This window comes from Notothenia coriiceps, unplaced genomic scaffold, assembly GCF_000735185.1.
Source record: "Notothenia coriiceps isolate Sejong01 unplaced genomic scaffold, NC01 NC01_scaffold00017754, whole genome shotgun sequence".
Taxonomy (NCBI): Eukaryota; Metazoa; Chordata; class Actinopteri; order Perciformes; family Nototheniidae; genus Notothenia; species Notothenia coriiceps.
In genome coordinates, this window is record NW_011350455.1 from 52,936 (window position 1) to 64,814 (window position 11,879).

Below are 11,879 nucleotides of genomic sequence, written 5' to 3' on the forward strand. Positions count from 1 at the left end.
GGGGGGGGGGGGGGAGTTGGAGGCCAAATTTTAGGAAGGAAGACGATTGTGTAGAACAAAAAAAGAAATGGAAAAATTAGACTACATTTATATCAGGTTTCTTCAAATTCAAAATGTTTGAATATTTGATCAGTCTGGTTGTGTTTCTGCTGAGGCCTCACTGTGACACTTTACTTCCCTATGATCCTAAATAGGAATTTAAGTGAGCAGGCACAATGATAAACACAATATTAATAAATAAGCAACTTATATGTGATGACTTTGAGACTACGTTAGTGTTAAACGGTGGACACTGGAAATACTATGAATTATATGTATATATTATAAGACAAATGTTCTCAGCATCTCAAAATGCATAGATAGCCCCCCTGTGAGCGTTACTATCATATNNNNCAATAAGAGCAAAAGGACATAATTTTCATCATAAAACAGACACGACAAAAAAAAAAATCCAGCACCAGTCACTTTTACGCTGCTATGGAGAATTTTGCACTCCCATTTGAACTATGTCCATCATCTTCGTATATATATCCTGCTTACTTGAAGTAAACGGTTATTTTGTGTTTTTTTTGTAAATTATTCAGTTTTTAATGTGTGAGTTTGTTATACCTCAGTACTGTGGGAAACAGTATTTCGATCTTTCTGTGTGTACAAAGATATTTTGTTATTGACAATAAAGTTGACTTACATGATAATTATTACTGATGAATGTGTGATCAGCATATAACATCATTTCTTTTCAATAACCTGTGAAGTACGTATGTATTAATTTAAATGGTAAAAATAACTGTAATGTAATAAAAGTTAAACCATTTAGTGTGTAGTAAAAATATAATGTAGCACATTGTTTCTTCAGTACAATACTCGATAATAATGCGATTCGACTAGAAACAGCTTTTTTTTTCTGGTAAGTTAAATAGAAAATAAAACCTCTTCTTCAAGGAATCCTACCCATCATGCATCACCTTGAAATAGAACTCAACATTCATCTCTCCTCCTCTCTCATTCACCCTTTCTTTTTCTCTCTTTCTCTCTCTTGTCTCGTCCTCATTTTCTGTCCGTTTCGTTCCTATGATCAATGACTTCCGCTCCCTGACACCACTGCTCTCCTCATGAAATATAACGGCTTATTAAAGGACATACATCTCTACGGCCCTATTTGACTCGCTGAGCTGCTATATAAATACATAAGGCCATGCCGAGCTATATTTAAAGGTCTGCGAGGCCAACGGCACAGGAAGCAGACACCAGACATTAATAGTTAAAATTCATAAAAGTCAGATGAGGAGGTAAAGATATTCCTGGCTGCCCTATCTCTTAACCCTCTCCGCACCCCTCCCTCCATCATCATCATCTCATCCCTCCCTCCTTAGTTTAGGGCCATTAAAAGGAGGATGGGGTCTCTCCTCACCCTCCTCTCACTGCCTCTCTCACTCCTTTGCTCATTCTCTCGCTTTACCTCTCTGGAGGAACTGACACTCAAATTAGTGTGAGCTTTGGGTAGAAATGGGTCAGCACCTACAATGGTGGGATCAGGCCAGGTGTGTGAGGGGGATGAGGAGAGTGAGAGGGAGAATTCAATGTGTGTGATCATGAGCAGTCTGTGTGTGTGTGTGTGTGTGTGTGTGTGTGTGTGTGTGTGTGTGTGTGTGTGTGTGTGTGTGTGTGTGTGTGTGTGTGTGTGTGTGTGTGTGTGTGTGTGTGTCAGCTTTTTATGTGCATCCCTGTAATGAGGCTGTATAACAGCTAGATTGTGGCTCCACCGGGCTAAGTGGGGCCGACTCCATGTGCCGTGTTGGAGGTGAGAGAATTGTTTAGGGCCGAGATGGAGGGAGACGGAGAAAGAGGAAAAGGGTGAGTGAGGGAAAGGAGAGATAATGAGTGCAGCAGTAGGAAAGTGTCTCATAAAGGAATGAAAGAGCCAATAACTGTCAAATCAGTCAAATCTTTAGGAGCTGAGCAAAGTCAGCTTTAAAAACCTTTGTGCTGTTTTACCTGTGTGTGTGTGTGTGTGTGTGTGTGTGTGTGTGTGTGTGTGTGTGTGTGTGTGTGTCTTTACATATGTATTAGAGAGATCCAGTGTGTGTGTGTGTGTGTGTGTGTGTGTGTGTGTGTGTGTGTGTGTGTGTGTGTGTGTGTGTGTGTGTGTGTGTTTGTGTGTCAGTCATTCTATCATCCTGAGTGTAAGGGCTACATTTAACCCTAAAAAATACATTTTCTGCAAAGTGAAGTCATATTGGCCAATCCAAATGTTTCTAACACTGCAAGATCTGCCTTCAGTTTTTGTTTCTCTCATTGTGGTCTCAGCTGGCATCTGCTTGGGTTAGGGGCTTCATCAGTAGGCCCAGACCACAGTTGCTCTGCAGTCAATTAGAGCAGCTTTCATCCAGCCAGAGTTGTATACCACATTATAGTTTGAGTCAAAATATTGCTCTTTGATTGAATCAGCTTCCAACCATTCAGAGCCGCGGTCAAACTTTCATTTTCTAAATATGGCGCTGTTCTTTTTCTACATCATTTAAACAACTCCAAACCCCATTTGCTAAATGGTCTGGTTTCTATTTGTTGAGTTAACATTTAGTTTTGACATTTAGTTAGTTCTGAGAAAGACAAAGCACAAGTGAGAGTGTGTATAGCATGAGCTTTTACCTTCCATGTGGCTGTGTTTCTCCTGAAATAGGCAAACTTCCGTGTAAACCAGTTGTAGATCTCATTGAGAGTCAACTGTCTGTCTGGGGACTCCAGTATGGCCTGAGGACGGAGAGAGGAGACACAACCAGATTTAGAGAGGGGGAAATACTGATGGCAAGAGGAGATAGTGAAAATGGATCATTGGAGGGACTTACATGGCGTATAAGAGAGGCGTAAGTAAAAGGAGGCCTGACATCAGCGTTCTTGTAGAACTCACAGTTCTGAGCCAGCTCTGAAAAAAAAGAAGTATGATCATTATAATTCAGCTGGTGTTTGTAATGCAATACATGTAAAACAATAAGCAATAAGCAGATTCTCAGTGGGATTTTATATCAATAAGTCCATAGAATAAAAAGGTATGAAAAAAGTAAAACTGTATCTAAAATAAAGAATATCTTAATGTTTGATATTATTATTTATTCAAGGATCAAGCAGATTGTTATGGGTGAGAACTGTGGTGAGCACAGCTTTGTAAAGATACATAATATTACATATTCTTTAGAAGCCAATCATTCATTTATTCTTATTATGTTATTCAAAGCTTTGCAAACTTGACTTTGTTCTTAAACAAATATAAAAAAATAACAAAAAAAAAACAAATAGATGGCATCAATTATATAATTCTTTGAGCGATAAATTAAAGTAAAACATATGAAGTTGCTCTTCCAGGGAACTTTTTGAAGAAAAAAAGTAACTAAAGCAGTGTGTCAAAAAACAGACTAAATCTAAGTCCATTGTGAGACAAAATCATTTGATCTGCCTAATACTAAAAAGGCAGGTACTGAGTGAGTGTATGTTACCTGAGGCGATGGGGGTGCAGTACTTGTCGGAGTTGCGCCTGCGTATGGGCCCGACCCCGTGCGAGTGGGAGTGGGAGTGTGAGTGCAGGCTGGAGGAGCTGATGACTGAGGGGCCCTGGCGCATTGGGGTGATTGGGGCGGCAGCTGAGGTGGGGGGGTGACCAAGACCCTCTGGGTACATATCGCTGTCCCGCTTTAACAGAGAGCCACCGGAAGCCAGGTTCAGCTAGAGAGAGACACAGAAACGCTGACATTAGGGTTCAGGTCCCATTGTTATCTACCAATCAAATCCACTAAAAAATTGTAAATTCTGCTCTTCTTTAAAACACAACACACACAAAAATGTATTATTTCCTAGCCTCATCCTAACCTCAATGTTTTAGTGAATGCAATGGATTTTATATCTGATTGATGCTTTTCTTATATTTACGTTAAGGTTCCACAATCTGCTGGGCTGCTGTTTACAGAGAAGCGCCATCTACACAGGACAGAGTCAGGTGATATCAATGTATTAGACAGAGCTTGTGTATCATGTACATACAAAACAAATTGTGCTTCTTAACGGTCTTGCTTCCTAAGTATGTAAGAATATTAATACAACTGAAGCTGTAATTTAATTATTTAACCTATAGCAGTATAAGTTGCTATATCCAGGAAGTTAAGTTAAATAACCTATACAAAATGTAAGGTTCAAGCACTCCTCTTGTTTGTGTCCCTACTTTACCAAATGCATTCTTGCGAATAGCCACACACACCATGCACATGTACTTTATTTATACACACAGCACTGGTTGCAATTAACCCTGCGTTTACAAATACAAAACCACACGACAGCGTGTTTGTAAGAAGGGAACACACACATGCACTCTGCGGTGGCAAAGTCTTCACGGACCAATACGGCCCAATTAGGCAGAGCCTTGCGCACACACAGAACCAGTACTCCCAGTCTCTCTGGGACAGGCGTTGCAGGGCTCCTAGTTTAGGACTAATTAAAACCCCTGTTTGTGATTGTGTGAGTGTGTGTGTGTTGTCCATATGTAAAATGTGTGAATCGCCCTCTCTTTACTCTGCCCCCTCTCTGTACCATTTAAGTAGACTGGAGGGGGCGGGGCTGTTTAACAGGTACTTCATTAACGCTGCAACCCTGCCACATCACCACGGCAACAGTCGAACCCTGTTAATTGAGGCCAAGCTTTGTTTCCATTCCTGACGCTCCTCCCCTGCCCCTCCTCCTCCAATCCCTGACCCCGAGGCTCGTCTCCGGTGGTGACAGAACACGCCTCTTCCTGATTTCCCATTAGATGTTAATAGCAGCTGATCCCCCAGCGATCAACGCATCATTCACACACACAACACACACACTCAGACACACACGCATATTGCCACTCGGCTGCACCCATTTACATCCCCTCAAATTAAGACACTCTACCTCTAATTGACAATTAATTTCAACATCTTCATATTTTAATAAGACTCCTCGTCAATCTGAATAATGAAATATTCATTAGATATCTAATAACAACCTCGCCAACCAGTGTGGACACACACACAGACACATGCACTCCCATCACATCACATTTCTATCCCTTCTGTGGACACACATTGAAAATACTGTGAGAGACTGCTTTGGCTGTTCTCTCTCTCTTACAAGCTAGCAAATTTAAAATCTCAAATATTGAATCAAATGCAGAACTGAAGTTTGACTTGGAGACAGTTTGAATATTTTTGCGGAATTCAATGTACATTATCATGACAGTTTTTGAGATAGAGATGAAGAGGGAGACACAATGAAACAAAAAGACAGAGTACAATGAAAAAGGAAAAGACAGAGTTGTCCCTAGGATTTTAAAATAACATATTAACCCTCACTGGTCAATAGGGGGCGTAGATACCAAGCTAGACAGCAAGATATCCAGAGAAGGTTTAGGGATTAAGAAACTGTTTGATTAAAAGGAGTTGTAGGTGAATAGGAGGTAAAGATTTGGGGTACGAGGGTAGAATATGAAGTCATGTTATTTTGGGTTTGGGTAAGAAGTGTGTACTCACAGGTTGGTTAAAAGGCTTTGGCTCTGAGGGGCGCATGTGCAGGTGGGTCATCATGGCCTGAAGTCGCTCACTCTCTTTTGACAGCTGTAAAACAAACAAGGGTGGTTAACGCCATGAAAAACACTTTATCTCACTCCATAATGCTTAGATTGATATCTCGTGGTATTGACACAGAATTACAATTGCAATTACACCTCAGGCAGAGAGACGATTATGAAAGTCATCCGCCTCGACACCCGGAGCTCTCTCCCACACTTACACTAGCCTGCAGACACACTCGTCCCTGTTTGACATTGTTAACTGCCTTTTAATGGGTGTTGCTACAGCCTGTGGAAACGCGGCATCCTGTGTCTGTGTTTGTGCGAGAGCACAAGTGTACACACATGTAGACTCCAGAAACAACGGATCTACACTAAGACAGATAGCACCATTAACATACTCACACACTGCAGAGATGTGTAACTATGAAACATTTAAAAACAGTGCCTGGGCTGCTGTGTGTGTGCTGTTGGAGGGTAGAGTGGTGGGCCTCTGAGGGATGAAGTGACTTGTCAGAGAGAGAGAGACGGACGTCCTGATGTGATGTGACACCAGCTGCCTCTCTGTCACTTTGTGTTCCCTGGTGGTGGCTTCAGGCGCTCAGCTAAACGCTGTTTACCACCACCACCAAACACAATGCTCACCCTAATGCTGGACAGCGCACACACATATTACGCAGTGATGTGAACAGGGTATTCTGAAGTGCTTTAGAAACTATGTCAAGATGTGTGTGTGTGTGAAGAGGCGGCCATTGTGTTTTCACTTTTCTTATGTACTGTGTGAGAACAGAATTTCACTTCTTGTCCAGTGTTGGTGTTTTGCTTTTCCCGGAGCATTCAGATGTTTCAAGAGTATGCGTGCATGAACCACTTTGAGAAGAAGAGAGGCCGTGCCGTCCTCCGCTTTCTGGCTCATCTCTCTCTCTCTCTTTTCTCTCTCCCTCCTCCTCTCCGCCTCGCTCTATCTTTCTGGTGACCAGAGCAGCTTTATAATTGGAGCAGCGATGGCAGCTTCTCTGCCGACTGCTCCTTTTAAATTACAAGCTCCACTGCTCTCCATAAACTCTGCCCTGCTTCAGACAAGTTGCTGCCATTGACTGGCTGGAAAAGTCTTCGAGACTTAGTTTGTAAGTGGATGAAATGTGGTTGTCTGTATGTGACTCACCTGTATTTCCAGTTGCTGGACCACCTGCATCTGGACTCGGCACTGAGCAGTGCTGCGGTCATCGAGGGCGTGCTCATTGTTCAAGTGCCTGGAGGTGAGGGGGAATGCAAGAGGGTAAATTGATATCCACGAAAACATCACTCAAAGTTCCAAAGTTTGATTAAATGAACAGCATCCTTGCTAAATCAATGACCATGTCCCGGATAATGAAGTAACACAACCCCACTCTTGCACTTTTATTTAAACTGCGTTATGAGCTGTTTCAGAGCTGTAAAAATAAATCATAATCTTGGAGGTTTATTTTGTCTAGTGAAGTACGCAGCAGCTGTGTTTTGTGTGTGTATACTTCATTGGTGCTCACCGAGCCATGATCCAAGACAACCACCTGGATATGAGCTCATGTGTTATCGCACAAAGCCTTATCTTAAGATTCTCTGTTAGCTAAACTCCACTCCACATATTAACACTGCTGCGCATGTGTGTGCGTGTGCATGGACGTGTGTGTATGTGTGAATGGTGGCGCTGTTTGTTTCCTCCAATGTGGGAGGACCCGGGACCTTCTGATCTTTCCCAGCCCACCCCTCCCTGTCTCTTTTCCTCCATCCCTTTCTCTCTGCTCTGTCATCGCCAAGGTTATTCACAGGTTGCTGCTGCATGCACGGTGTGTGTGTAGTTTTGTGTGTGTGTGTGTATCAGAGTGAGTTTCACTATATCCTGTGGTGTTAAGTTACAATCCGAGTAATCTTCACAAAGCCACTTTCCTGACTTGTTTATTGTGAAATGTACAAGAAGAAATGTGTGCGTAGAGTGTGTGACTACTGAGTGTGTGTGTGTGTGTGTCTTTAAGAAAGCAAAAAAAGTTAGGCAATATCAGACGAAGACTAGAAATGAAACAAAAACAATGATGTCATGGCATGGCTAATCCAGTCAGATAGACGGCTCAACAAGTGCACGATAATAATAACAAAAACATGATCTCACCCCTGACTCTCTATTTCACTCTGTGCTAAGCTCTCTCTCCCAATGCCTTGTACTTCTGTCCACTCTCCCCTTCCCACTCGTCTTCCCCCGCAACTCCCTAAATGCCTATGATTCACACTCATTCCAACCAAAATCTGCCCCTAAAACCCTCCCCTCTCTCTATAGCCGGGCCATAAACAGTAGCAGTTTTTTTTTCGATGTGTCCCGACAATGAGGCTCTGTTTACTCCTCTGAGTGCTGGCAGACAAGGCTTTAACCCACATTACACCCAGCTCTACCGACCACAGCCAGAGTATTATACCAGAGGACAGGGAGGGAGGGGCGGTGGGACCAGAGAAGAGAAGAAAGGCCTGAAATAGTGGAGTATCTCCCGCCTCTGTTCTTCTGCTCTACCCTTTTCCCCTCCTGGGGCGATGACTAAGGCTGGCTGGAAGGGAGCGCACTGTCGGACTGACGGCATTATCTGTCACTGCCTCTTTTTTTTTCTTCATCTCCCTCTTTCTCTTACACACACACACACACACACACACACACACACACACACACACACACACACACACACACACACACACACACACACACACACACACACACACACACACACACACACACACACACACACACACACACACACACACACACTCTCTCTCTCTTTCTCAAACACAGGCATACACTCACACACACACACACACACACACACACACACACACACACACACACACACACACACACACACACACTCTTTCTCCCTCCATCTGCCCCGGGGCTATGTGAAATAAGACACCAAACAACAGCTTTCCTCTTCAAACTTTCCCAGCCTGCCTGCTCGCTTTGATCTGACTGTCCGATGCCATCACAATCACCACGCACGCTTCTGTGATAATGTGTGTGTATGAGTACGTATTTCATCACCCCTGCTTATTAATATCTCCGTTGCTCAAATAGTTAAGAGTTCCACACCGATAATGAGAGTGTGAATTTGTTTAGGGCTTCATTAAAGGCTTTGTGAAGCCTTCGTTAGCAGCAGTAGTGCCACGGGGAAGTCCGCTGTACAGTGTGTGACAGAGGAGGAGGCAGCAGAATGTCAAGGCCAGAGACTGCATCAACATCCCCCAGTGACTCCAAACTAACATGAAGGTGGCAGAGGGAATAAGTGAAAGGGAAGTGTGTTTGATGTATTTACTTTTGTTGTGGTAACAAAAAGATGTGCGTGTGGATGAGCTAATTAAGAGTAATTTCTCTATTAAGCAGTGAAACAATTTGTTTGACCTTTCAAAGAAAAAGCTTACAAAACATACAAAGACAATATCACAAACAACAACTAAATGAGGGAAATACTTGGTGACAAATGTTAACAAAGGAACAAAAGGGAAGAGGAATAGTGTTGTAGGAGGATGATGAATAAATCCTAGACAGATGTTGTGTCAGAGTGTGTACCTGTGTATGTATGCATGAATGTGCCTCAGAGCAAATGTGATGCAACTGATTGCAACTGATGAATTAGTGAGCCAATCGGAAACATGGCTGATGATCATGACTGACACTCATTAAGCACAAATTGTAGCTTTTTTCTTTTAGCTCTGCTTCATGTTTTACTAGTACTGGTTATCTGAATCAAAGAATGGTGCTAGCATTGTTGAGCTTTCAACAAAAAAAAAAATCCCTGGCGTTTTTACGAATGAGTGATACAATTTAAGGACGTTTCATGTGGTCCTAAATCTGATTTAGGTCTAAATTCTTGGCAGATTGGCAGTTTTGTTAATAAATAATTGAGCCTGTCTAGAAATGTGGTTTTCTCCATGCTAAACACATCCAAAAGCCATTCACTATAACAGGTGTGCTGTTTTGAATTTACTTTATGCAGAACCTCAAGGTACTATAGTAAATGTATTTTTTTTAGTGTATCTGCAACCCCATCCTTTGCACAATATTTCATATTTTTGGGTGGTTGTTAACTTACTTGATAAACTGTCCCATGTCCTCACACAGTGCTTCACAGCCAGGCCATTTACACTCTCCATGGCCGTAGAGAGGATGGGAGCCGGCATGCTCCTCATGACTGCACACAAGAAGAGGTAGGTAGTAAAACACATGTCACAATATTCATCTATTGTTATGTTCATAAAATAAACAGCAAATAAAACATCTCCTTCCTCAGATAAGAAGCAAAAGGTTTAATATATCGCATTCTGGCACACTAAAACAGACGTAGAAAACGAACTGCAGAAGCATCACTACAGCCATCTGAGTCTGGTTAGCAGTCATTAGTTTGAAGAGTTCAGTAAGCCAAGTGCAGAGAGAGGAGGATAGAGCAGAGTGGGGTCAGTTACAGAAGCCAGGCAGCTAAGGGAATTGGTCCAGCAACCTCAGAGGCACATTTTCAAGTCCATGACCTGTCTTTCTGTCCTTGCCGTATGTGATGTGCGTGTGCTAGTGTTGGTGTGTGTTCTAATGTTTCAGGAGTTGACACAGACTCGGCACAGGACCAACCAGCCATGACTGATTGGCGGCGGGTGCCGTCATGTGCTGGTTGTTCTTTTGTGGTGAGCTTACGTGTGCGTGCACGTGTGTTTCTGTGCGTACATCTGTGCATATTTATGAGCGGTTGTGTATTTGTGTGTGGCAGTGGAAGACTGAGCCAAGTTTGGTTTGGGCCCAGTGTAGAATAACTGTGCTCGTGCGTGTGTGTGTGTGTGTGTGTGTGTGTGTGTGTGTGTGTGTGTGTGTGTGTGTGTGTGTGTGTGTGTGTGTGTGTGTGTGTGTGTGTGTGTGTGTGTGTGTGTGTGGGGCAGGTCCAGTAGCAGATGTGGTTCAGACCTGGACCATCGCCGACGACGGCTGTCTCCACATATATTTACATCACTGTGTATTGTGTGCACGTGTGTGTGGGGGGACTGGGATGGGGATTCTCCCAAATCAACATCAGAAGGTTGTCTAACAAAAACCATTTGTCTCGCAGATGGAAACATCTCTCTCTCCCTCTCCCTTCTGACTCTTCCTGATCATATGTGCTAGCTGAGGTTGGATCTTGTGTGTGTGTGTGTGTGTGTGTGTGTGTGTGTGTGTGTGTGTGTGTGTTTGTGTGTGTGTGTGCTGGCTGTGGTTGAGTCAACTCAGAAGCAGCTCAGACAGAAGACATGACAAACTGCTAGCGACCACATTCTCTTCCACATCAGCCATGCATTAGCTTAGCAGGCTATCACACTAATGCTACCCTCTGTGTATCATATAAAGCCAATTCTGTTGATGTATGGGTAGCATAATACAGCTTTAGTATGAACACTAATAGCAGGTCGAAAATTAGGTCAGAGGTCAGGGTCAGCAATGCCCCTGGAGCAAACAGTGAATCAGTGTTTAGACCACCCTCCCAGTAGTTTCCCTTTCTTCGTCATATCCTCCCATGTTTGTGTATGTGTGAGTGTGAATGTGCTACTCACTGGCTGCTGGGGGTGTGGCCACTTTTGGAGTAAAGGGGGACATGTTCATCTCCAATGTCTGCCTTGGTGAAGGAGGATATCCACTCAAACAGTCGGGCTCTAAAAGACAAAGACAAGCTAATGAGAAGCAAATAAAGCCATGTGATACACAGCACTCAAACCGTAAGTGGAGTACAAGCACATGTATGTCAACACAGGTAACAAGGAATTTATGTCTACAGCAAATACTGATTTACAAATATAGAATCGAACAAATAAATGTTCCACCATCCTCTCCTCTCATCTATACTATACTTGCATGTGGTTGACAGTACACTGGAGGAACATACTGAACCCAACACACCTCCTATCAAATGAGCGGAGAGATGTTTGCACCATGGTGATGTGTGGTATGCTGCATGTGAATGTTTTGTGTTTACGTGCGTAGGTATGGAGGAACATCTTAAAGCTAAAAGTTAAGAACTCATCCTCAAAATTACATAGCAAGAGTGTGTGACTTGACTGCAGGTCACACAGAGGACAGATGCACCGTCACAATGTAAACATTTTAAAGGAATAGTGGTAACTGTTGTTTCCAAAGCTTTGAAGAGAGCATAGCTTAAGTTTCTCAATAGAGAGTCGAAGTCCCTCCCTTTCCGGGGGAGCTCCATGGGACCTTATTTCTGAAAAATTATGTTAATGAAGTCAATGGGGAGAGAAATATTTATCTTTCGATTCTGTT

General features: G+C 43.0%; 1 protein-coding gene across 2 annotated transcripts in view; it reads right to left on the reverse strand.

Moving 5' to 3' along the window:
• The window catches only part of foxp4 (forkhead box P4), a 28,956-nt gene that overhangs the window by 9,419 nt on the left and 7,658 nt on the right, over nucleotides 1–11,879 (reverse strand). For both annotated transcript variants that reach the window (XM_010777090.1, XM_010777089.1), the window contains exons 4-10: nucleotides 11,159–11,257; nucleotides 9,682–9,780; nucleotides 6,741–6,828; nucleotides 5,538–5,621; nucleotides 3,492–3,717; nucleotides 2,847–2,923; nucleotides 2,650–2,751 (exon numbers count right to left, since the gene is read on the reverse strand). In XM_010777090.1, coding sequence (XP_010775392.1) covers nucleotides 2,650–2,751; nucleotides 2,847–2,923; nucleotides 3,492–3,717; nucleotides 5,538–5,621; nucleotides 6,741–6,828; nucleotides 9,682–9,780; nucleotides 11,159–11,257 — 775 coding nt within the window. The remainder of the gene's footprint in view (nucleotides 1–2,649; nucleotides 2,752–2,846; nucleotides 2,924–3,491; nucleotides 3,718–5,537; nucleotides 5,622–6,740; nucleotides 6,829–9,681; nucleotides 9,781–11,158; nucleotides 11,258–11,879) is intronic.